The sequence below is a fragment of the Candida parapsilosis genome, contig 005806, assembly GCF_000182765.1.
Source record: "Candida parapsilosis strain CDC317 annotated contig 005806".
Classification (NCBI taxonomy): Eukaryota; Fungi; Ascomycota; class Pichiomycetes; order Serinales; family Debaryomycetaceae; genus Lodderomyces; species Lodderomyces parapsilosis.
The window spans coordinates 833,659-859,368 of record NW_023503279.1 but is presented as its reverse complement, the minus strand read 5'-3'; the positions used below and the strand labels follow the sequence as shown (position 1 = coordinate 859,368).

The 25,710-nt window shown below is 37.8% G+C and overlaps 9 protein-coding genes and 1 pseudogene across 10 annotated transcripts; 2 read left to right on the top strand and 8 right to left on the bottom strand. All coding sequences in view use genetic code 12, as the record gives it.

Moving 5' to 3' along the window:
* Positions 1-38: 38 nt before the first annotated feature.
* Positions 39-5,756, bottom strand: MYO1 (myosin 1; the record flags this gene model as incomplete). Its single annotated transcript, XM_036807747.1, has 1 exon — positions 39-5,756. The coding sequence occupies one exon, from the start codon at positions 5,754-5,756 to the stop codon at positions 39-41; it is 5,718 nt and encodes a 1,905-aa protein (XP_036664553.1).
* A 1,063-nt stretch (positions 5,757-6,819) lies between these two features.
* CCN1 (Ccn1p) lies at positions 6,820-9,075 on the bottom strand (the record flags this gene model as incomplete). Its single annotated transcript, XM_036807746.1, has 1 exon — positions 6,820-9,075. One exon carries the CDS (start codon positions 9,073-9,075, stop codon positions 6,820-6,822), a length of 2,256 nt encoding a protein of 751 aa, XP_036664552.1.
* A 2,207-nt stretch (positions 9,076-11,282) lies between these two features.
* On the bottom strand, positions 11,283-12,920 carry CCT7 (chaperonin-containing T-complex subunit; the record flags this gene model as incomplete). Its single annotated transcript, XM_036807744.1, has 1 exon — positions 11,283-12,920. One exon carries the CDS (start codon positions 12,918-12,920, stop codon positions 11,283-11,285), a length of 1,638 nt encoding a protein of 545 aa, XP_036664551.1.
* A 239-nt stretch (positions 12,921-13,159) lies between these two features.
* MRPL36 (mitochondrial 54S ribosomal protein bL31m) lies at positions 13,160-13,735 on the top strand (the record flags this gene model as incomplete). Its single annotated transcript, XM_036807743.1, has 1 exon — positions 13,160-13,735. One exon carries the CDS (start codon positions 13,160-13,162, stop codon positions 13,733-13,735), a length of 576 nt encoding a protein of 191 aa, XP_036664550.1.
* A 79-nt stretch (positions 13,736-13,814) lies between these two features.
* On the bottom strand, positions 13,815-15,554 carry CPAR2_303630 (uncharacterized protein; the record flags this gene model as incomplete). The annotated part of the gene is made up of 1 exon (XM_036807742.1): positions 13,815-15,554. One exon carries the CDS (start codon positions 15,552-15,554, stop codon positions 13,815-13,817), a length of 1,740 nt encoding a protein of 579 aa, XP_036664549.1.
* A 123-nt stretch (positions 15,555-15,677) lies between these two features.
* Positions 15,678-18,029, bottom strand: RCY1 (Rcy1p; the record flags this gene model as incomplete). The annotated part of the gene is made up of 1 exon (XM_036807741.1): positions 15,678-18,029. The coding sequence occupies one exon, from the start codon at positions 18,027-18,029 to the stop codon at positions 15,678-15,680; it is 2,352 nt and encodes a 783-aa protein (XP_036664548.1).
* Positions 18,030-18,156: 127 nt separating this feature from the next.
* CPAR2_303610 (uncharacterized protein) lies at positions 18,157-20,328 on the top strand (the record flags this gene model as incomplete). Its single annotated transcript, XM_036807740.1, has 1 exon — positions 18,157-20,328. The coding sequence occupies one exon, from the start codon at positions 18,157-18,159 to the stop codon at positions 20,326-20,328; it is 2,172 nt and encodes a 723-aa protein (XP_036664547.1).
* Positions 20,329-20,629: 301 nt separating this feature from the next.
* Positions 20,630-21,298, bottom strand: CPAR2_303600 (annotated as a pseudogene; the record flags this gene model as incomplete). The annotated part of the gene is made up of 1 exon: positions 20,630-21,298. A coding segment is annotated over one exon (669 nt).
* Positions 21,299-21,415: 117 nt separating this feature from the next.
* On the bottom strand, positions 21,416-22,073 carry MTLA2 (Mtla2p; the record flags this gene model as incomplete). The annotated part of the gene is made up of 2 exons (XM_036807739.1): positions 21,416-21,748; positions 21,801-22,073. 2 exons carry the CDS (start codon positions 22,071-22,073, stop codon positions 21,416-21,418), a joined length of 606 nt encoding a protein of 201 aa, XP_036664546.1.
* Positions 22,074-22,727: 654 nt separating this feature from the next.
* PIKA (1-phosphatidylinositol 4-kinase) lies at positions 22,728-25,541 on the bottom strand (the record flags this gene model as incomplete). Its single annotated transcript, XM_036807738.1, has 1 exon — positions 22,728-25,541. One exon carries the CDS (start codon positions 25,539-25,541, stop codon positions 22,728-22,730), a length of 2,814 nt encoding a protein of 937 aa, XP_036664545.1.
* Positions 25,542-25,710: the final 169 nt, after the last annotated feature.

The window sequence follows — 25,710 nt, the reverse complement described above, 5'->3', positions numbered from 1 at the left end:
TGTTACTCTATAATGTGTTAAGTTTATTTCTACTGTTTTCACGGCAAGTGTAATCTTTCCTTCAATTCCAAGTTTTCCTTTTGCAACATCAACATTGACTCCTTCAATTGGTTATTTTGTTCTTCGTATGTTTTCAATTGTAAGTCCTTTTCAATATTTTCCTGATCTAACGAATCAACTGCAACTTTATAATGATTGATTTTGTTTTGATAGTCAAAATTTTCATCGTTGTACCGCTTGCTCAATTGCGATTCGTGCTCAACTCTAGTTTCCAACTGTTTGATCTTTCTTTCTAATGTTTTAATCGTCTTGTCCGACTCATGCTTTTCTTGTAGTGAGGTATCTAAAGCTGATTGTAACGAGTCTGCGCGAGATTCCAAAAACTTGATTTGATCATTGCTGTACAACTTCTCCTCCAATTTATGCACTTTGGCACTCAATTCATCATTGGCTTTCTTCAAAGAGTAATTCTCTTCATTGGCAACCAACAATTCATTTCTAATTTTTTGCTGGTCACGATAATCTGAAGTGGATGACATTCTCGATTGATTTAATTCTGACCGTACTGCTTCTGCATCTTGACGTTGATTCTCCAAATGGGTTTTAAGGAATGCGACTTCTGATTTGCTCTGATCTAAGGCCACAGTTTGATTTTCCAAGTTGAGATTGACTTTAAATAATTCGTCCTGTAGTTGCTCTTTTTCCTCAATCAATCTTTCCTTTTCTTGAGTGATTTCAGAAACTAACTCTTTTAGTCCAGAAATTTGTTTGGAGAAGGAGACGATTTTTCTTTCATTTAATATCTTATCATTCTCAAGCTGTCTCAGTGAATCAGTCAAGCTGACAATCTTTGCTTCCAATTTCTCTTCTCTCAACAGCATTTCCTCCATTTCCTTTTCAGTATTTTTCCTAATCAAAATCGCCTCTTCAAGGTCCAATTGTATTTGTTTATTCTCCTTCACCAAGGTGGTTTCTGTTTGAGTCTTGAAGTTTAAATCTTTGTGCAAATTTCGCAAATCCTCGCGCAACTTCTCCGTCGTCTCTCTATTCTCGTAGTTCTTGACATGGTATGACAATTTGTCCTCCAATTGCTTTATTTGTTTCTTATTTTCCTCCATAACAAGCGTGTTACTATGAATCGTTTGCTCCAATTTGTCAATTTTCAAGTTGCAATCTCTAAGCATAATCTGTGATGTTCTTGCCTCTTCCTTTGACAACCTCAACTGACTTCTCAAGTCGTCCACTTCTTTCTTTGCCAGCTCTTCTTGACGTTTGGATATAGTAACAGCTGACTCCGCCAATTCCAATTTCTTGAAATACTCATCTGAACGTTTTTTGTACAACTCCAAACCTTGAATTAAATCTTGATTTCTTATGGAGACGTTGTCATACTTTACCTTTAAATGGGCAATTTCCTCTTCGAAATCCTTCATTGAGCTCTTGAATTTCTCTTGCTTCACTTGGTACAATTCCTCCTCCGACTCGCGAAGTAAAGCCTTTAACCGTAAAATCTCCGATTTGGATGTACCCAATTCCTCACGTGTGGATTTCAACGTTTTGTTGATATCTTGATATATTTGTACAAACTCAGGATTGACACCCCTGAACGCAAGTTGACCACCCATGCTTTCACTTCTGGACACAGTTCTACCATTACTTGGAGAGCTTTCGTTACTAGTCGGCTCGTTGGAAATGAAGCCTTCAATTTGTTTCTCGAGACGAGCCACGCGTCCTTGAGATTCTTTAAACTTCTTTTCATAATCAGTGGAGCTATTCAAACCACGGCTCGATTGCACCTTGTTTAATTTTTTTTGTAATTCAATGGCATAATTCTCTGCACGTTGGTAGTTACTCTGCTCCTGTTGCAACCTCAATTTTAAATCATTGATTTCTTTGTTTAGTGCATCAACACTACCATTGACACGTTCACCAATTGCTAGTGACCTTCTCTTGGGTGTCAAGTCACTACTCATCAATGAACCATTCATAATCCGTTCCTTGATTAAGCCTAACTCCTCTGTCAACTTTTTATTTTCAAACTTTTCTTTTCTTAGCGCTGCATTCTGTTCATTCAACTTCAATTTGATATGGGTAAATTCTTCCATCATCTGACGACTGGGTGGTTGATTCTCCTTCTCCAGTTCAATAGATTTGTAGTCTTGCTCAAGTCTCTGTAACTTGGCATTCAAGTCAGTAATCATTGAACTATACTCATCTCTAGCTTTCTGGGTTTGCTGGAGCTCGAGTTTGAGTTTGGCATACTCGTCGCTCAATTGTTTGTGATCAGAGGTTGATTTGGACAAATTTGATTGCATCAATTCAATTTCTTTCAAGTTGCGCTCTTCATTAACTTTGATCTGTGATAGTTTAAGCTCTACCAGTTTCAGAGACTCCAAATCACGTTGTGCTTTAGATAACTGCGTCTTTAATGAATTCACCTCTTTCTGGTATTGCTCTATCTCATTTGATTTCTTTTCAACGCGTGATTTCAAGGCCAGCACCTTCTCCTTTGCCTCTTCAATTTTCTCTTCATACTTGGACTTTTTCAATTCATCTTTACTCAAGTGAGCTTTCAATTCTTCAATGTCTTTCTTTTGCGTAGCACATTTTGTCTCTAAATTCAGCACGGTTGACTTTAATGCGGCAATTTCTTGTTTGTATGTATCGCCAACAGCTTTGAGTTTCTCATGAACTGATGCTTTTTCTGTCAACTCTCTTACTTGCAACTCGTGCGCAGAAGCTTCCTGTCGTAACTTTTCAACCTCACTCTGTAGCTCCTTGTTTTTGGTTTCCCATTCTGAAAATTGCTTCTCATGCTTACTCTCCAACTCGTCGACCATAGACGCGTGTTGGGACCTTTCCAATTCAATTTTTTCAAGTTGCACTCTCAACCTTGTCAACTCGCCTTGTGCAGAATTGTGTTCGGACTGCCTCAGAGCCAACTCCTTTGATCTCACCTCGTAGTCGTCATGCAATTCTTTCAAACGATTGCTCAATTTTTTCAGATCATCGGACAAGACACGATTTGTTTCTTTCAATTCTCGAATAGTGACCTCCAACTCCTCAATTCTCTTTTTGGAAGCTTTGCGTTCCAGTTGTAGCTTTTGTAGTTGAATGTCTTTCTCCTTGATGATGTCGTTGTTGGCAATAATTTCATCCTCCAATGTCTTTAAAGAGTCACGCATCTTGATGTTATCATTTTCCAACCCTTTATTCAACCTTTCGGAATCCTTCAACTTGACAGTAACATCCTTCAAGTTATTTTGCACCTCAGTCATGTCCATAACCTTCACTGAATCCTCAAGTAATGGCTTGATTTGATAAAACAACGCCATCCACGGATTATTCGATCTTGCTTCATGAACTTGAGTCATAGTCTTGGCTATGAGCTGCGATGATTGTAGTTCCTTAATCTGTTGACGCATATTGGCCCTGGTCAAATTTCCTCGGATACGTTTCTGCAAATCGGTAAAGATTGTTTTTAACGCCATATCTCTCATAGTCTCTAAGTTTGCTAGTATTCCATTCTTGAAAAAAATTTTGGTGAGTCCGATTTTGTAGACGTCAGGGTCCAACCGTGACAGCTTTAATATAAGTTCACAGTTGGTCTTGGTATTTTTTGTCAATTGAACATCATCACTAATGATTGAGTACCGTTGGATAAACTCATCAAACGTTAATTTGTTCGGATATCCAGCACGAGTAATTCTTATACCTTCCAAAACACCATTGCACCTCAATTGGTTAAGCACAAGATTCTTGTCGAATTTCTTTGCCCTCTTGTCCAAGTTGGGTAATATACATCTAACAAAATGAGGCTCGGTTGTTTCCAAGCGATCCATTAAGTCTTTTAGCTGCCCCTTGTGCTTTTGAGAAACAGTTTGCATCATTTTGGAACCATTTTGAGTTTTCAGCGGCAGCATTTGTTGTTGCTGTTGAGTAGTCTCGTCGTTGATCAACTCACGAAGTGACGCATTTTTGGACTCCGTTGAAAGCAATTGCAAGATATTATCACTGACCGGATCTTTGTTTTTCTGTAACCAATTGTCGACATTGTACTCAACCTCTCCGGCATAATGTTGAATAATGAATCCATTTTTCAACTTGTTCTCGGCAAATTTTTTATTCTTTCCAGCAAAGTTGGAGCTTAGCTTCTCCATAAACATCTTGTCTGAAGATTTTGGCATCATGCACTCTTCATCTAGTAATTTCATAACTCCCATGGGATTACGTGTTTCGATTAAATCGATTGTTGGTTGTAAGTCTTTACCAAAGTCGATAAACTCCCATTGAATATTCTCTCGTAGATATTCGCTTTGTTCTAAAATAAATGAGTGGTGGTTGAAAAACTGTTGAAGCTTTTCATTAGTGTAATTGATACACAATTGCTCAAATGAATTGACCTCAAAAATTTCAAACCCGGCGATATCTAACACTCCGATACAAAGATTTCCCAGATTAACTTCGTCGTTGTTCAAGTTTGAATTTATTTTCTTGATAATGAACTGAAACAACCGTTCATACAAGTATTTGGCCAAAGCATCAATTGTGAATTTAACTTCTCCTGCCTTTTTTGATTTGGTGACAAATTCTCTACCAGCTTTAACTTTGGGTTTTAAGAAACTCTCTTTTAACTTCGAAGCGTCTACTGCTAAAAGTTCAGCAATCTTTTCAATTGGCGAGTCTTTAGTGAAACTGGCTTGCTCAGTTTTCCATGAAGTGAATTTCAAATTACCCAAGTGTAAGATAATAGCCAACACTTGGAAGATAAATTGCATTTCTTGTGATGAAAATCCAACAATTTTGAATGCCTCCACAAGTAGATTGAACTCTTTGAAATCATCAACTTTGGGTATATTTGTCACCCCACCATTCAAATATTTATATGTAGATACGTCCTTGTTCAACCCAAGACCTGACAAGTTTTCGTATCCTTTAATAAAATGGTAAAAGATGTGATAATTTCTCTCCTGATCAGCTTGATGAACTACTCTTGACTTTTCCAACAAATAGTAATCAATATTAGCACCGGCCAAGTCCCCGGCAGAATCAAAGTAGATTTGGATAAATTTTCCAAACCTTGATGAATTGTTGTTCTTTATTGTCTTTGCATTACCAAAACTCTCTAAGATTGGATTAGCTTGAAGGATCTTGTCGTCGATGTTGTCCGTGTGAGATGCAATGCCATTTTTCGGCGTTAGTGTAGTAATACATGAAAGATATTGAATAATTTTCTTTGTATTTTCAGTTTTGCCAGCCCCTGATTCTCCCGTGACCAATATACTTTGATCTCGCTTATTGCTCAATAAATTACGATACGTAGCTTCAGCAATGGCAAATATATGCGGTGATTCTTTATTTGTAGGCTGATTACGAAATTTTCGTACCATTGGCTCATCATAAATAGGCAACAGCTTGTAAGGGTTGATGGCCACCAAAAACAACCCAGAATAGGTGTAAATCAAATCATCCATATATCGCAAGTACAAATTGTAAACAACAGAGGGTTCATTCAAATGTGTCAACTCGGCCATATCCTCGCATTTGTTGAACTTGGCTGGATTGCAATTCTCCAACTTTGATTGTTCAATTTCCATGGTTGACTCAACATGGTTGACATTATCTAGCGAAACAACCGACACCTTACATTTCCCATTCTCAAGATAATCTGTTATATAAGCCTTTGTGAATAAATCCTTCTCACTGGGTACCCAAACCCAATTTTTGAGTGTGGCATCACCATCGGACTTGGACATGAAAAAAAAAGGTATAGTAAAGGCTTGGTAGTAAAGGTTATTATTGACTGGCGGAAATTTCTGACAAACTCTGGGGGGAGGGGGGGGTTGGTACACGATAGTATAGGAATGGGTATCAAGTGGTATTTCTGTATAATAAAGAATGTGTAATGGTTAGTTTATGTTAGTCTATGGTTCCTCAGTTATCTTTACCATTTGACATTCCTATTCTTTGTTTGGTGTTTACTTCAACGGTTAAGAAAGCAGTCGGTAGCTGCGCTCCTGTATATAAATACGATGTTTACATTGTATCCATTTTAGGAAATGTGTGCGTCTTTTTATATGCAAACGAAGGATTGATTGAACGGAAGACTCTTGAACGAGTGGGGTGGGGTGGAATAACGTTCACTACCTCATGGAAGCTCCTTCAAGCGTCAGGGTAGAGATTTGTTGTAACAGGCCCTTCTAGTTGCTGAGCATGACTTATTCTCAAAACAGTTTATTCTTTTTCTTTTTTTTTTTAACCCAATCGGGAAAGGTGTGTAGATCAAAGTTTAACATATTAGCTTGGCTTAATCACCGTGATGGGTATATAAACAAAGAAACACCATACTGTAACTGCTTTCGTTTGTTCCTGAGTTGGAATGACTTTTTTCCATACTGGTCTGATAATATGTGTTTCACGAAAAGACGCGTCATTAATCATTGGTTCTACCAATTTTGATTTTTTTTTTGCAACAATTTGAGGATATATTCTCAAAAAGGCATGTGAGTTGAGTAAATAGTTTTATTGCAGAAGACAAATAGACTTCTTTCACAGTAAAAGAGCAACGTATAGAGACGGTAAGCATAAGCTGTGCTGAAGAACAAGTCATAAATTGCTAAGCTTTTTATGTACCTTCAATAGGGTATCATTTTTGCAGCCACTTTAATTGAGCTGACATTAAAATAGTTAGAGCCAAAACACCTACATACATTTCGTACAAAGAATGTTTGTGAATTATACATGTATATACACATATTTATATAGTAAGAACTGAATCATTAAATTCATAAGCAACCAAGTACAACCAAGAAGACCAAATCAAAAGTATTGATTCATCAAAGGTGAGCTTGTATTCAAGCCGTTACTACTACTAACCACAGGTTTTATTGGAGAAAGTTTATCTCCTGACCTGGTTTCGTGCCCTGTTGTAACCGTGGGCAAAATTGGTGGAATCATAACCGATGGACCATTACCAGCTGATGACTGCATCATGGCACGTTTCTTCCTAATTTTAGACTTGGTTCTACAGAGCTGTAACAGCAGCAGCAGCAGCAGCAGGCCCATCATCACTGCTTGTTGTTGTGATTGTTGTTGTGACTGTTGCATTCCCGAAGTTGATGCAAATGACGACACGGGGAAATGGGTGGGAGTGTTACAATTAGAAGTAACACTATTAGTTTGACTTCCACCTGATCTCTTGTTGGAAAACACCGAGTACTGCGAAGTTGCTGATGGTGGAGTCACTGGTGGAGCAATCACATTGGAGTCAAATCCCAATGTTGATGGTCCAAAAAATGGATGAGGTGATTTGGGTGTACGTAAATGACCAGCGCCACTTCCCCTGACACTAAAATAATCGTCGGATTCATAAGCCTTGTATGATGAGTATGGGTTGACACAATATTCCTCTTCGTCGTCTTCAGAATCAGATTCGGAATCAGAGTCCAATGTGGGGTCACTCAATTGGGGAAACTGCAACAATATTTCGATAGTTTGAATAAACCGAGAGTCAATCGTGGCCGTGGCCGAGTCGCAAGTAGCAATGATCTTATCCTTATTTTCATAAATCGATTGGATCAAGAATGAATTCTTTTCATGGAATTTTTTTAACACGTGGATAACCCCAACAGCTTCATATTTTTTAGTCAATACCTCAGTCACTTTGTTCAATTGGATAATCAACAAAAGAGCAATCTTTTTTATCGTTAATAGGGTTGATTCATCTAATCCATTGAGAAATGCTCCATGAATCTCTGGTGATTTATTTTCAATTTCATCGTGTTCCTCATTATCAAATGTGGTATCATTGGTGTCATTAAACACGGGCTCTTCGTCGTCCAATGCATCGTGGTCGATATCAGCATCCCTATCAGTATCAGTATCAGTATCAATATTTTCTTGGTCATTTTCTTCATAATCCAAATCAATATCGTCGGCTATACTTGAATGTCTATAAATGTTTGTTTGATGACTGTAGTTGCTATCATTATTGTTTGAATAAAGGGTATTCAACTTTTGTCTCAATGGAAATTTAGGAGCAGCACCAACGTTTTGAAATTTGGTCTTGATCAGTTGTTGTTGTTGTTGCTGCTGCTGTTGCCTGCGCAATTGACGCTCCTGTTTCCTTTTCAATCTATTTTGCAATTTGGCTTGAAGGTATTGTTTCCTCTTTGGTTCAATTAAGACATTTTCCAACAACTCTTTCAAACTGATCGATGCGTTGGGAATCTGTAACATTGAGCAAGCCAACAAATTGGCAGTGTATGCAACTAAACTTGTTGGAACCAGTAAAAAGAATTTATCATACAATGACAATTCACACAAGAATCTCCCCACAACAGTAACAGCGCTCAATGTACTAGCGGAGGCTGATTTTAGAACTTGGTCGTTAGCACCATTACCATTAGCTGCGTGCCTAGTTTGTAGATTGTACTTTGGTGGTGTTATGCTAGGACTGATAATACTCGAATGTTTGATGCTCAATTGTAAACAATCCTCCAATGTTGGATGACCAATAGACCATTCCAAAGTACTAAGAATATGCATTTCCATTTGCACAAACATCTCTTCGTCGTAGGCGTTACGACACATGATGGTTAACTCCTTCAACGTAGGAACTCGTGATTTTTTATCTTCGTACTTTCCAGCAATCCACAATGCAGTGCAACCTACCAATTGATAATGACGCTTGAAAACAATTCTTTTAGCACAATAACGATCAATGATGTTTAAGCAAAGAAATAGTGTTTGTGGTTGTAATCTGAATGACGAGTGCAATTCAATCAAGAAATCCAACAAAAATGGACGCATAAACCATTGAATTTCTGGTTGCAAATCAATCATTGCTGGGTTGACCGAAGACACTGATTCTAAATGAGACATAGTTTGAACAAGTTCAGTGGAGTACTCATTGGTTAGTTTTTTATTAGCTTGCGATTCCAAAAGCTCAAGCAGGGCATGGTATTGACGAGGTTTGATATGCTGCGGCGGCCCATACTTTGGTCTATGGTGATGTTGCTGTGCATGTTGTTGTTGTTGTTGTTGTTGTTGTTGTTGGTCTTGTGAGGTCGACATAATGGTCTATATATGTATCAATGCAAAATGAAAAGATTAAGGGTTTATCAATGAAATGATGTATATGCAAATCGTAATGTGGGATGAAATCTGACAATGAAAGCAAAGCGATTGTTGTTGCTGATTCCAAAAAATTGTGAGTGTAAACGAATGTAAAAGTGGGAAAGTTTTTTATATCTTTGAATTTATCATAAAACGTACAACGAAAAATACTTTGGATGAGGCAAGTGGATCAAACTAATTGGCGAATATTCGAAAAAATGGATGATGTGGCAATGACACTGGTCCGGGTGGTGGTGGTGATGTAAGGGTAATGCCAAAAAGCAAGGTCGATCGTTGAATAAAAATCAATGAGTAAAGAAGATGGAAAAAGCTGGTTGAACCAATTCGAAATAATATATATAAATGAGTAGAAAATGTATAGATGTATAGATTATTGAATCCCTCCTTTAAGTTGTTACTCAATAACGAAAAAGCGAGTAAGTTAAAAAGGTATGCCAATCCATGAATTCTTTTTCTCTATTTATTTTCGTATTTGTCGTCTTCTCAATTTTCGAGCGTGTAATTTTCTAAAAATTGATGCAAAATGGAAATATCAAAAGTAACACAAAAACGTCTCGCGACAGTGCATCACTACAAAACGCCAAAAAAAAATATATAATGAAAAGTTCTGACAGGTAGTGGACTACAGTAGCGAGAACCCTATTGGGAAATAGAGGAGGGAAACAGGAAACAATGGGGAATGTACCTTTACCCATGAGGGCATCTCACAAAGGAATGATCTTTCCTCCCTTTCATATAACTTTGGCGCAGCAAATGTTAGACGCTGGAAGAAAAAGAATAATAATTCTTTTTTTTTTTGGCGTTTAGCCATACATACATAACAATACGATTGGCCCTCTAATGAGTTACACAAATTCTGTCAAAAAATAATACAAAAATGTAAACAATAAACTGAAGAGAAAATGTAAACAATACCAACCTGCCTTTTCCCCCCTTTAATGCATGTCCCCCTTTAGTCTTTGATTCCCGCGTTATGGATCTATTTTTTAGTAGGGGGACTCTAAGAAAGGGTTGGCTCAAAAGGTAAGACGATTAGAAACTCTATAGATTCACCCATTTCATTCCCAAACAAAGGAAACGCTTGAGACTATTGTCACTGAAAGCGTGTACAAATGCTCTTTTTGAATGTTGTGATAGTTATTGAAAACATTGATAAAATGACAGACTTTTAACAAATCACTATATGATCCATTCGAGTTACTCGTAATGTCTCGAAGTAGTTGTGTTGCGAATGCGGCTCGTGGCGTGGTACCAATTCGTGTATGGAAATTGGCGAAAGATATTTTGCGTTTGGGAATTTTCTCGCGAATGTCACAAACAAGGTTAATGTCACAAACACTCATCTTGTGACATCCCCTTCCTCGATTATTGTGTAACTTTACCAAAAAGGAATGTCGCGTGCTTGTTTTTATTTTTAGCCCAAATGGAGATGAAGTGACAAGCTCAAAGCACGGCATAAGCTCATACAAAGAAATATTAAAGGGAAGCTTATTCACAGCACGGGGCAATTAATGCAGACGTGTGGCATAAGTGCATGTCATATGTGTCCTTCTTGACCCAGAATTAGCAAATCTGTGGATCTGATTACAGTGCAGAACTGGAGTTTTCCGGTGGCATATATGACCCTACTTTATGGTGCTATCGATGACAGATAGACCAGCTTTACAATTCGGTAGTGGTCTATTCTGAATACATAGACAACAGAACTGTGCCCTTCACAATGGAACATCAGTTTTTTTTTTGGTTGCAAAAACGTGAAAAGTGTAAAAGCACACTTCTCTGCGAAAGGACGCAAAAAATAACGCGTTTATTATCCATTAATGAGGTGTAATTACAGCCCTTTCAATGTCACCAACAAATGTACGAAATGTATTTATAAAGGCACAATCGCGCAATTTTGTAAAAAAAAAAGCATTAGGAATTGGAAAGGGAGAAGATGACGCTTACATGTTGTTATCATTTACTCCAGCAGCCAAAACGTGTTGTTCCAATCCCTTGAGACGCGTGAAACACTCTCTGGATTTAACACAACCACGTACAGATTACACGCAATCCATGGTTTGCTGTATACCAAACTCACCATGAGAATTTACAAGTACATTGCAACGAAGTTATACATTTCGATAATTCTTCTACCTCACCACCTAAAAAGCGCCTCTTCCCCTACCTTGTGGAGCACCACCTTGCTCACCTTGTTGATCATTCGTTATAGTTTCATCAATACTTAGTAACAAAGTAGCAGCTTCAGTCGCTGATTCAATAGCATTAATTTTAACCAATGCAGGTTCCCATATAAAACTCTTCATATTGTTACCAATATTTTCCAATTGGAAATCAATCCCACACCAAATATCACCCTTGGCATGAGCACTTCTCAACTTGTTCAACAATTCAATGGCATCAAGTCCTGCATTTTCACACAATTGACGAGGAATAACTTCCAATGCTTTAGCAAATGCACCAATAATCAATTGCTGTTTCCCAGCAATGGTTCGTGAATAGTCACGCAAGTATTTAGACAACTCCATTTCAATCGCACCACCGCCAGCAACAATTTGATGATGACTAATGGCACGCTTAACAATCATGATGGCATCATGTAATGATCTTTCCACTTCGGCAATAACTTGTTCAGCACCACCACGTAATATTAATGTACAAGTTTTGGCTTGTGGACATCCTTTAAAGATATTGTATCGTTCACCACCAATTTGCACTTCTTCAAATTTCTCACAAGTTCCCAAATCCAGAGGCTCGATTTTGGAGCAAGTACTTTGAATGTGTCCTCCCACTGCTTGAATCACCCTATCCATATCCTCACTACTCACACGACCAGCACAAAATATATCTCTGTCAGCGAAGTATTGGGTAGCCAAATCACCAATTGGTAATTTCGACAATACAATATTAGCTCCAGAAGCAACAATTGCTTCCAATTTGTTCAAAATGATCTGCCATTCTGCGTCAACAATTGCTTGATAGTCCTTGACTTGGTCGATTCTCACTTCTGCATTATCCTTTTCCGCCTTCAACTCCAATTCCACATTCAATGCAACAATCTTTGGGTTTACAAACAGTTTAGGCTGTTGTTCAAATCCAGCGTACGAAAAAGTCTTTTTGAACGCAACACCATCGATGAACAAACTCTCTTCCAAAGCACCACCAGGCACTTTTTTAATACCGATTAATTTTTCATCCAAGTCATTTTGATCGAGACTTAAAACAGCATCAACCACCATCTTGGTGAAAAATTCTGAATTGCTACTAATCAATTTCGATGACATTGCAGTTGTGGCACATTTCTCCAATGATTGTCTAAACTCCTCCTCGTTCTCCTTTTTCACATCAACAGCAATCTCTTTAATCCTTTCAACACACAATTCACAAGCCTTTCTATATGCCTTGGTAATCAAGTATGAGCTTACGCCATCTTCAATGAATCCCTTGGCTTCTTTTAACAACTCTCCGGCTAAAATGGTAACTGAAGTAGTTCCATCTCCAACTTCAGCATCTTGTGATCGAGAAATATCAACCAACATTTGTGCTGCTGGGTGGACAATGTCCAACAATTTCAAAATTGTAGCTCCGTCATTTGATATGGTGGTTTTCCCATTCGATGATACTATAAGAATATCAGATCCAAAGGGACCCAATGTTGGACGCAATGTATCTTGTATTGCTAGACAAGCATTTATATTTGTAATGATCTGCCCTTTTCCTTGAGACGTGTCGGTCCCTTCTTTCAAGACAACAATTGTTGGTGTCTGGTTAGAAAATGCCATTGCAGTTGGGCTATGCTGTGGTGACAATTGAGTAAAGAGGTAAAGTAAATCTGGGTTTCCTTTGTGAATAGAAGATGGTGGAAAAGTTGATGATGAGAGAAAAAAATTGTTAGACTGAGCGCTCCGATTTGGGAACTAGTGCACTACCAACCCTCCTCCACTATCTAAAAAAATTTTCAACTATAAGCACACAAGCACCACTGAAAAACTGCTGAGCTATATAGTATACAGAATCCACCATGTTGTCTCGAATAATTCCCAACAGAGTCATAATAAATGCTGGAACTTTCCAGCAAACCAGAAACAAACAAACAATATCAATGGTTGGGGAAGTCAATCTATCTTCGCGGAGAGTTATGCGTAAGATCAAACTAGGCAAAGCACGTCCAGCTATAATGTATCAATTTGACACATTAGTTGAACTTAGTGATGGGTCCGTAATCAAGCGTCGATCGCAAGCTCCCAAGGACGAGATTAGAATGATTAATGATCAAAGGAATAGTTTAAGATGGAATCCACATAGAGCTGATTTGGATACGTCTGATTTAACAGCGACTGGTAAAATTGGTAAGTTTAGAAGTAAGTATGCTGGTTTCAGTGGTGAAGTGGAAACTGCAAGTGGCAAAGAAATGAAGAATACAGAAGCAGAGAAGGAGTTGTCATTGGAGGAAGAAGAAGCATTAAAGTCGAAAGAGAAGGAATTGAACAAAGCAAGAGACCAAGAATTGTTTGATTTGATGGGTGAAAATGCTGAGGAAATTGTTGGTGGTGGTAAGTTGTACGATAGGAAAGCTGATAAAAAGAGGTTCAAGTAAGGTGGAGATACGCAAATGCTATAGCTAACTTGTAAATATATATATATATACATGCACGAAAAGTGCACTTTCATAACGCCTATTCAAATGCCCTTGGTTTTAATGTTTTCCTCAAATATCCGTTTCCATCAAAATACTCCAAGTAGTCCATAATGGTATCCACACGCCACCCACTTTTCCTAAACTCTTCAATACACCATCTCAAACTTATATCATCGCCATCATTAACTGCATGCTTGGACATCACTTTCAAGCACTCCACCATTCCAAACGGAGTTAGACGAATTAATTGAGCAAACTCATCTAAAAACCCATACCGCCTGAAATCAATCTGTTGATAAAATTCATTTGTTTTGTATGGTTGGAAATCAACCTTTTTCAAGAACTTTGTATAGTATCGAATGGCTTGCCTGTTATTGATGGATGAAATTGCTTTGATGAGCTCAATGGTGAACGCCTCTAGCACTTGGTCGTCACAATCCAATTGCATAAATTTTAAATACAACTCTTTAAAAAACACTTGGTCTTTATTTTTCCACGTGTGTTTAAATACACTCAAATAACTCCTTTTGGTAGTCTCCAAACTCATTCGTCGTATCATCGATGTAGCTTCGGTAATTTTATTTTGTTGTAGTAATTTCTCCACAATCGTGTATAATTCCTCACAATTTATACTTGAATGTGCAAAAATCGTTTCCATAATCTTCTCCGCATTGGCTTCATCTCGTAGGTGAATGAAACTTTTGAGTAAAGCGGTGAGCGATGATCTTCGTAGTGGACTGCGAAGTATATTCACCAACGCATCAAATTTATCACGCGAGTGTTGTGAATAAAATGAAAGCTTGTAATCAATCATGAACTCAGTGTCTAGACAAGCAGGCAACTGGTCTAGCTCCTTCTCAATAATGTTTTTGTCATGATAAAGTTGAAATGCTGTGGTCAACTTTTCCACATATGACAAGACTTGACTCCTTGATGGAGTACTCCTCAAGACGATTGGATTCGCTATTCTCCAAATTTTTGTTGCCATTAAAGCATCATTATTTTCCAAATTGACCTCCAACATTGAAAGTATGACACTGTGTTGCTGCGCAAACGACATTTCGAAAAACAAGCCATCTTCGATGCATTTGAAAAACAAATGATTTGCAAAATAGTTGCCGTTAACATTTGAACTCAAGTACATCAAACTAGTAAATAACTCTGTAGGGTCTATTCGAGTAGTAATTCGAAGTACCTGTAACAAACAATAGGCATTCGTGGAAAAATCTCGAAACGGGCTGGAGCTTATGACATCGATAAACAACTTTGTCGTCGAGTAAGGCACGTTGATGTCATGATCAGTGAAGCTTAAAATACATATAGTCGCCAATGATATACGATTCTCATTCATCATAAATTGCAAAAACTCCATCCTTAAGCTGGCTGCATCCACACCTTGAGACTCATACCTCGGAAGAATTCCAGTTCGTTGTAATATCTTGAAACTATTTTTAATCAAATTGGCATCATCCTTCAATACGAGTTCACAACAATCTTTTAGTATATATTCCTTCAACTTCTCATTACGCAATACATTCAACGGTAGCTTCTCTTCTTTGTAGGTAGCAGCAATATCTTGAATAAACGTGGAGTCGATTGTCGAATAAACGTCTTTTAAGCTTTTTACTATCTCATATGTCGATTTGAGTTCCGATAGATGTTGAATGCGAGCAGATGCAGTGTCGTAGCTTGGCGAATTCGTGGTTACACGTCGCGTGCAGGTAAAGCTTCCTGGTAGGGATCGTAGTATTCGTCGTAAAGGAGTTCTAATATACATATTCAGTTTGTCATCATGCTAAGTGTAGATATTCAGTGGAGTACTAGTTTTGCAATTCCTGGTGTTTTGAATTTTTTTTCTTTTGTTTTCGAGATGATGCAAAAAACTAGAGATTCTATTGTCCTACATAATTGCACAATCACCAAATCCAAACCCATACATAACCTTTTCCACATGTCTTTTAATCAATGGCCAGTCTTCTCGTCTTTGAACAAACTCGTAAATCTCTTCTTGTCCAAATATACCGTTGAATTTGGACAAGTCGCTAACCAACTTTCCGATCGATTTTGAGTCGTCACCACTAATGAGGTACAAATTGCCAATCTTCTTTAGTGCTTGATACAACGGCATTATTAGTCTCTTGTTTGATTTTATATGTTCCAACATGAACTCATAGTATAAGTTCAAATCTGAAATCAAATTTGTTGCTCCAGCAACTGATATCATACGTTTCTTCAACAACTTGACAATCACTTGAAAGAATCTTTCAGCAATTTCTTGTTGAAACACATCAACAACGGATTTATCGGCACTATCGACAAGAAGGTTCATATTCTCTTCGAGGATACTAGTGGCTTTCTGGGCCGCATTTGTTGGACCGAGACTCATTACCGAGTCAGAAGGAGGATTATAATCAGTGTCTAGTAGTAATTCTTGATACGTGGTCTCAATTTGATGAACAAGCAACTCAATTCCAACATTCAAACCATCAGCAACATTCTTGTCAACCAAAGCCTCAAGTTTTTTTTTACTCTGAAGTGAAGGGTTCAATATACTGTTTTCATGTTTGACAATCTTCTTGTTCAACATTTCCTCTTTGTAAAAGAAGTCCACCATTTGGATAATTACGTCTGCCATATTGATCAAGTCAAAAAATAGCACAATTGGTTCTGCAAATTTTTCGTTATGTTGTGTCGTGTATGTTGAAGAGTTGGGGTTATACGTTTGCAAATATGTCAAAGCTTTTTCAAAACCTGGTGTCAAATGCTCAATGCCAATTGTATCCATCACATCAATGAATATCTCTTGCGTTGACAGAAAAATGTCGTTTCTCAAAGATGCAATTGTGAAGTCCTTGAAGGTTAAAAGACGGTTCAATGAAGTTGTTGCATTGTTTATAATTTCAAGTACAACTTCAGGACTAAGAATCTTGTTCAAGGATCTAATGTTTTCGGATAATATCTTGGCTTTTGCTTGCATCTCAGTAAAGTTTTCCTTAGACACTGGATCTTTGGCGGAGCTGATGGCAAATACACTCTTAAATGAGGTTAAGAAATCATTTTTAGACTCAATCTTGACACTTTCAAGAATCTTCAGTGACGTCTCTGCTTCTCGTTGTAATATTTGCTCATTCCACTTGATTAATTTCTCTTGAGCATTGACACGAAACTGAGCCACTTCTTCTCGCATGTACTCGGCGGCAAAAGATTCAAACATCATATCAATCAACTCAGCAACCAATTTGTGATAAAAGTCGCCAACATTGTTGGAAGGAACCAATGCTTTAATCAAATTGACGGTCAACTTTTCATACAAGAATGGCACAGTATTCAAATACAAACCATGCTTTTTAGATGTTTCAAACACAAATAGTACTAGCTCTGATAATTGGTTCGAGATTATTTCCTCGCACACCTTGTACATCATAGGAATAGATTGTGGAAATATCTTGTCAATAATTTCGCATTGTTTATTGAACACCAGGGCTACGTTTGCGATCAAGTCATCAAATAATGCTGTGTTTATACATTGGTTGGCGAAGTAGTCATCAATATTCAAAGGCGTTAGCCCAAACATCTCCATATCCTCGTCAAATATACTCTTTTGTAGGAAGAAATCAATCAATGTTTGTTGATTATTAAGCGACACCAAGATTAATACAAACCTTTTCGTTTGTTCATAGTCCTCAACATCAAAATGAATTTCCAACTCTCGCAACAATGTATTTTCAAATTGTTCAAAAAGATCACTTAATTTATCGTGAGCAAGAGCTCTAGATTCTTCATTATGATCAACCCTGTTGTAGCTGAGCAAATTCGTTAATATCTTTGCTTGATCTTCAGGGGTTTGGAAATCTTTTAGTAGCTTGAGGTTGTCGTAGCTTTTGGTCACAAGTAAGTCGTTGTAGTACCGAAACAAGCACTTGTGAATCTTTAACGTTTGATATTTGGCATTCTTTAAAGATCGATAGACATAGTCCAAACATGTCAAGGGGCTGTCTAGATACGGCATTTTTGCATTCTTCCGTATATCTTCTTTGGTGACTTGCCTTGCGTGGTCCCATACGCCCATCTCTTTTAAAATGGAAACCCAAAGTGTGGGATCATTTACAGCCTCATGAGCATTTTTCGATATTAAACTAAAGGATAGAAGATCTTGTATGGGTAAGTAGTTGGCAATGCTCCGTGCTATCAGTAGTGGAATAACAGTCCTATTGTAGACGTCAATGTCTGTATTCCATATCACTTGTGCCATATCTTAAAGTTAGCATTGGCTAGGAGGTTATCTCAGTGTAAAAAAAAAAAAAAAAACAAAACAAAACAAAAAAAAATTACATCCCTCTTCATTCAATATCCAAGGGTCCTTAAATGTTACTACAGTGATGCAAAGATGGTTCAAACAACACCGAGCTATTGTTTTGAACACCTACATACGACGTCATATAATACTCCGCACTTACTCCACCAAGATAACAACATTCTTTGACAAAAACCCAACTCAATCCCTTCCAGAGAAGTTATCGACTTACTTCACCAACCTATTGACCGAGCAGCACGATAAAATGTTGGACCAACCGGTACAAGGGATAATCAACAAAGTACCGAATCTTGCCCGTGACTTGAAAAAGTCCATCGATATTGAAAACAAACTTTTCACTGTCTTATCATATGATCCTGTATTGATTGATCCACGTCTTTATCTTCATTTTTATGACTCAGGCGTTGGGTTTTCAGTCAAAAAGTTACTACTAGAAAGGCTATTGTACCATCAACAATATGCCGCCTGCTGGCATCTATTTATGGGAGATACATTGGATGACTTGGATTTGTTCTTGGAGACGACAAAGAGATTTCTACAAACACAAAAGAATAGTTTTGCCGTTATAGACCTTGTTATAAATCTACCAAATATGGGAGAGAATGAAATGTACAAGGCACTGGTGTTGGATGCATTGAACTACACGTTTGATGTGGATGTGCGACAAATACTACAGACTCATTACGAAATTAATGATTTACGAAACCTTAATGATATACTTGCATATTCAAGCAAAGACCTTACTTCAGCAATTTTATGTTTGAAACGAGCCATGAAAGTTTTGTATTATGAAGGGACAACCTCTTCTCAAGTACAAGAGATTTTATTGCAATTTCCTGATATTTTAATTCGTCCAGGCTGGATTAGCTCAATCTTGCCCAAATTTGAATTCTGGTCTTGCATGGACTTTTCACACCGACCCCAAGGTATCATACCCTTTACCGATGCAATTAAGGAGATTTTGTCAAGAGGTGTCCGCTTGAGTGATATGGACACCATATACTTGCTTCACTCAGATGTATCGCCATTCTCCGTGTTTCTGGTATACAAATTATCATCAATGCAAAGACTGATTGTCAACTATCTCGTCAAACTTTTAGTAAATGAATCAAATCACGAAGAATTAAAAGCTGCTTATTTTGTCTCAAGAAAGCAACTCGAATTACCGGTTCTTTTTTCATGTGTCAACAAATTACTTGAAAATGAATCGTCGGTATTACCATTGTTGAAGCAAATCGGAAAATCGAAAAGTGAAAAGATTGTCATGGGAATTGAATTCCAAAACGCTTCACAATTTTTGGAATTGATTGTTTACTTTAACAACAATCAAAAGATTGCACGATATCTTATCACTGCATTCACTAAATCACAGTACGTAAACATTGAGAGCTTGACTTTGTTAGCGGCATCGAATATCAACTCAAAAAGGACAATACTTGAAATATTTCGATCCACGTTGCTTCGAGCGAAAATAATTAACCCAACATTCATATCAGTTGTGCTAAATGTTATTTTGAAGAAAACCATTCCAAACAAAGGTGGATTCAAGAAATCCTTTTATGCTCTAAACAAAGAGCAAAAGACACTTATGCATAATTCTCTAAGGTCAATGGGACAAACAATGTCTCTTCTCAGCAATTCTGACTTGGCGTATGCATTAGACTGTGTATACACTGCAATACATCACACGGACTCGCCTTATTTCAAAGATAAGGCCGGGCAAGAATATATATTCAAGTCATTGTCGAATGAAGTTTTCAGATTTGTCGCAAAAAACGATGCACGGGTACAGATACTCGAAAGTACAATGGCACAGATGACTACTTCCACTCACTGGATAAAATATTGGCTCATCTACACAATGGTTCTCGACGATGTTTCCAATGCCATCAAGCTCTTGAAACTTTACCAAAAATCGAAACGAAAATTGGTTCAATTTTTCCCCGCCATGAGTATGGGTATTGTACAATCTAAGCAAATGGATATCAATAGCAAAATGAAGTATCTTGACTACTTTCTCACGCAAGCTGAAAAACTTCAATACGAAAATGTGCTAAAATTGACAGCTGGAACCGAAATAATTTGTCAATTACAAAAAGCTGCAAAAGATGAAACCTTGAACAAAGAATCTGTAATGTTACTTGCTACTTTTAGTCGGGAAAACCGTTATTTAAGGAGAGCTGTCTACATAAGACACAAAAGAAAAGAGGCATATGCTGACCTTCAAAACCGATGAAAAGGGGCGAGATGATGACTAGTTTGTATTGCACACTAGATTGTTTGCGTATGATTTCCCTTTCTGCCTCAGCTATAAATTCAATTCGTCATTGAGAGCGCAATTTATCATTTCTTGCAATAGTCTCAACTATTCTTGTCGGACTGTAAGAAAATATCAAAACCAAACGTACTTCAGCATCGAAAAAATTCTATAAAGTTCATCTATCAAATAACTCAACTCTTCGTATTTACGATTAAAAGACTTGATGATATTAGATCAGTGGACCTTATATCGTATACACATCCAAGTCCGTGTTTCCTTAATGTTTTTTACCTCTCATTCTTTTGTTCGCGAACCATAATGAGAGTTTGTAAATAAACCCATTGCATTCGGTGTCAAAAATTAACATATATAAAAGACATACACACACTCGAATTTACAACGGACTCAGGCCACATCTCTATGCTATAAGTTCCCTTTGTCGACGATGGGGGGAGTGTTTAACGAGAAAAATTCTTACAAGAAGCTCCTTCGGGGACGACGATGATTGTTGGCGTGGTTTCTTTGGAGCGCCCCAACCCTCATGCAATTCCTTAACTTGAAAAACGATATTTTTTGTCACAGAAGTTCCCACTAAAAAGAAAACTTGCCACAATAAAAATTTTGATTCGAAATTTGTGGGGACGGAAACGCGATCCTCCATTTCGACACAAGCCAAACGAATGTAAGGTCTTGGGTAATTGACCGAGTCCCCATTCGAACCTTGGGTTTATAGGACCACATGTATCCTAGAAAACGCGTTAGTATATGTGTTTAATTCAAGGATCTTTCGACAGACCCATAGGTCTTGCAAGACCTGTTTTGGCTCTTATCGCACTTCACTACTCCACTTGATATGATTGTCACTTTCTTGCGGGGTGTTGGTTAGCTGCTCTAAAGCGGTAAAATTCTCCAATAGCGTTTTGCTTTTATAATACTCGGAACTCATTCAAGCTGGCATAGTTGTATAAGCTATTCGAAAGACATTGCCCTTCTCATAATGAAGATCGATGACTTTTGTTGGAAATCTGAAACGCGAAAGAGCTACAAAATTCTCTTCAATGATTTATTTAAATATGTCCTCAGTGACTATACCATAATTGCAACTCAAGGATGTACTACTAATTTTGAACCCACTTTCATAATTTCGAATTTTGGGTCTCTTCGTTCGACCACTAAGTTTCTTTACCCTGAATCTGTGCCGTTGTGGCATGCTATCATGCGCATTGTTGTCGCGACTTAGTGGACTTGAGGAGTGTTCACTATTTGTAAGTGTGTGCACTTTGTTCACTCGTAATATCAGGTTGTAGGACGATCTTTTCTTGTCGTGCCACATTGACTCAATCAAAGACAAATATTTAAAATATGTTTTAAATGACGTGTCGACGTGACTCCAGAGCTTGAAATTAGTTAGTATCATTTTCTTACTATTTACACCAGTTGTTACTTACGTTGGAGACACCTTTCGATACAATCTTAAGTTCGTATGTATTTTCTTTGAGCAAACTCGAAAGTGTGCTTCTTGCAATGATGAAACTATTCCTTGACCGAAACTTGTTTTCATTTTCTGCTAACGATGGGGAATTCTGTACGAACTTTGAAACAACTTTTTTAGGTGTTACATTGATTGACAGGATGGGGAAGGAGTCAATGGTTGTGAAATCCTTTACACCTTTTAAAATGTTTTTTTCTATCTTGGGAAAGCTGAACGAATAACCACGCATTGGCACCGGAAACACACATTCACGAAATTCGCATATATTCTTTACCGCTGAAGAAGAGGAGGAAGGTGATATTTTCAGTCCTAATATTAGTGTTTCAAAAGTCACTCAACAAAAAAAAAAGGGCAACCCCCGTGACGCGTTCAATAGAGCAATTTGGCGGAACTCTGAATTCTTTGTTTGATACTCTAGTTCAGGAAAAGTAAATAACTGCAATAACTAATAATTCTAGTGTGCAAACTATCAGTTGCTCGTATACGAATGTGTGGCATATGTTAGCTGATGCCTTTCATTTACACTAATAACTGATGACATTACTTAAAAGCATCAAATTTCGAACACAATGTTGATCTTCTTGGTATGAGCCATGCCGCTTTTATCGATTCAGCTAGCTACATAAGTTTTGTACCTATGTCCATGAAACGAAAACGTTTTTGGAATTTGTAATTGGCAATGAGTTTCCAGTTCGTGCCACTTAACCCAATTCATAAGCTTCTTAGAAGTTGAATAGTAATTGGTTCCATCGATTTTCAAGTAAGGCAAATCGTTCCACGGCATTTATATATATTGCCAACATCGGATTACTTAACGATGGAATCTATGTTATGTGATTACCCTTCAGATATGAACTCCAAGCTTCACGGAGGCTAAATTACACTAGTTGTATATGCCTTGTGTTACCATCTGGAATTGGTCGTACAACCTGGTGTACATGCTGTTTAAACTCTTACCCACCAATGATGTCTCAACAAACTGATTAATCGACTCATCAGGCAACAGCAATTGTAGCCTCAGTTCCAACATCACACTAGTGTTTTCCCCGTTGTTGAAGCACGGAAGGCTCGAATCCTTTTGCATGAGTTCGACTATACTTACTATTTGGTCCGACTCTTTCCTCAAGACTTTAAAACAATCTTGACAAACTTCGACAAAAAGTTTATAAAACTCCGATTCCGTGCCTCCCAATATATCAACATACTCCGTTGTCAACTTGAATGGGGCTGCTTCAAACCCGATATTCGATCCTGGAGAATTGCCTAATAAGAACCCAAAATCGATATGAATAATATGACCTTCGTGATCAAGCATGATATTTCCATTGTGGCGATCTTTAATTTGTAATACATAGCAAATTATCGAATATGAGGCCAAACTCCTGGCGAAATTTTCCTGCGCTTGCCTATATTTCCGAGAACTTTCATTTCCGTAAAGCCTCTCAAAGTAGTCTTTCAACGTGAATATTCTTCCTCTCGTGTTAGAGCCGCTTGCAATCGATAACTCGGTGAAAGATTTCTTGATAGAATGGATCGACATGGCATTGGTAATAGTTTCAACTAACCCAGCGTTAGCACTGGTAATGAGGATCTTCATTCTCTTTGTCCAAAACAGTATCCCATGTTTCTTCCATATGTTAGATATCATAGTAATCAACTGACACGCAAAAGCCTCCTGCGGCAAATCATCACCATTCTTCACGATCACAGAGCACAAATCCCAGTTACTAAGATGGCCATATGCACTCGCCTTGCGTATTCTTTGTTTCTTGGAAGCCCAATCCTCGCTGATTTTAAAATCATTCTCAAGCTTTCGCTGACCAGCATCTTGCTCATCCGTCTTTAACTCTTTCATCGTCTCGTAATCGATACTTTCAAATTGATCTTGCAACGAAATCATTGAGTCAATAATCCGGTTTTTTATGGCGAGAAACTGTTGCGTATTGGCTTGTCCCGAGCTCTCCAACTGTTGAAGCATCACCGATGCAATTCGCATTTGATCGGCAAGAACCAGCGATTCAGGAAGGTTTGATGTGCCAGACGTTCCAAGTAAAGGGCTTCTCGGTTCATCCTGTGATAACCTCGGAGACATGGATCCCAACTTTGAGTTAACCCATTCACGACTTTCTCTACGCGATCCTAATATGGATAGTTCCCCCAAGTCTGTTTCAATATTTGCAATGCCATTCAATCCATCTCGCGCCGAAATGCTTCTCACATCCGATACGAGTGACTCTGTATCGTTGTTGTTGGATTCATAACTGCGCTTGGATTCGGTCTCTTGAAGCTTTCCGTTGATCAATTTTTGGTTGTACTCAGTAAAGGGATTGAAATCCAACTCGTCGCTTAAATACTCGATTAACAACAAGTAAGGAACTCTTTCCGCTGAGTTAAGCACGCAAGCTTCATTGATACTCAATTTTAAAATCTTATGGAACTTCTTGTTCTTGTTACTGGTAACCGGTAATAATTGAGGAATATCAATCTCGGATGGCAAAAGTGTATCATTGATGATCGCTAGTTCTGCCCTTAGCGCTGACAATCTTGCAGCTTTGGGGACCAGCGATAACCTCATAGAAATATCTTGAAGCGACATAATAAACTCGGTTTCCTTTTTGGAATAATTGACCCTGAGTATTTTGACAAGTTCCAGATACAGTTTGGTCTTTGAGGAAGCACTCGGGGAATTGATTCTTTTCGTACCTGCATCGGTTGAGTACCTGCTGGAATGAAGAGCCATTTCTGACTCTGTTGATAAAAGATCAGGTCTAGAGTGTGACCTTGTAAGATCAGGCAAGGACTGTGCGCTTCTATTCATCTCGTTTCTCAAAGAGCTAAAATCTTTCCCAAAACTCTTTTTACGTTTGATGGTAGTATTGATTTTCAAGGTATGTCCAACATTGGAAAACGCGGCTTCTTTGGAATAGCCATGTTTGAAAGTTAATTTCGTGTCTTCATCATCAGTCGTGTTTGTTTCTGAATCATCCAGCAGAAAATACAGAGGAACTTTTCTACCAAATCTGGAAGAATCAATTATCTTACCCCCTGTCTCATAAGCTTGCTTCTCTTCCACAGGGACATCAAATTTTCGATCGTCTGATATCTTCTGGTTCTTTAATGTGAGATTTTTAGTTAAGTTTTTTTGAAAATTAGCTACGTTGAATACAAAAGACTTTGGTTGTTTTGCTTGTGACTTTATTATTGGGGTAACGTAATCATGAGCGAGTGGCAACGCGAATGATGATAGCAAAGCTCCACTGAGCACTAATGCAGGATCTAGGTTTTCCCTAAATTCCCTTTTTCTTGATACACTGTTGCCCACATTAAAAAGGATACTTTGTAATTTATTGATGAAGTTGCGCACTGTTTGGAATGCATACGAAGCCGGCTCATTTCGAAGTTCGAATAAAAAAGCCTGTAGACACCAAAAGACAATCAAACTGAAATGATGGTAGTTTTCACAATATCTCAATAAGAAATCTTCTAAGGCCATTGAGTCAGTTTCAAACAGGACAAGAAGCTGGATAAACTGGGGAATGAAAAACTCTATTTCGTCATATGAAAACGAGTGTAGTCTTTGAACTAACGCGTGGTGAACACCTATGTTTTTCCCATTTTCTGATAGCAATCTGATGCAGCTAAGTAGCGAAAGCAGTGGCGAATAAACCTCCTTCCTCAATTTTTCATTCTTGAACATGTTGGTTTGCCGCAACTTTAAAATCGTGTCTTAATAGTAAATGAATGTTTCGACAGCGGCTTTTTCTTTGACCAATTTTTCAAAGGAAATGTACACGCACAAAGAAAAAACACCTACGTAGTGCAGAACAACAAAGAAATTTGTACTAACAAAAAACAAAATAGAAGTA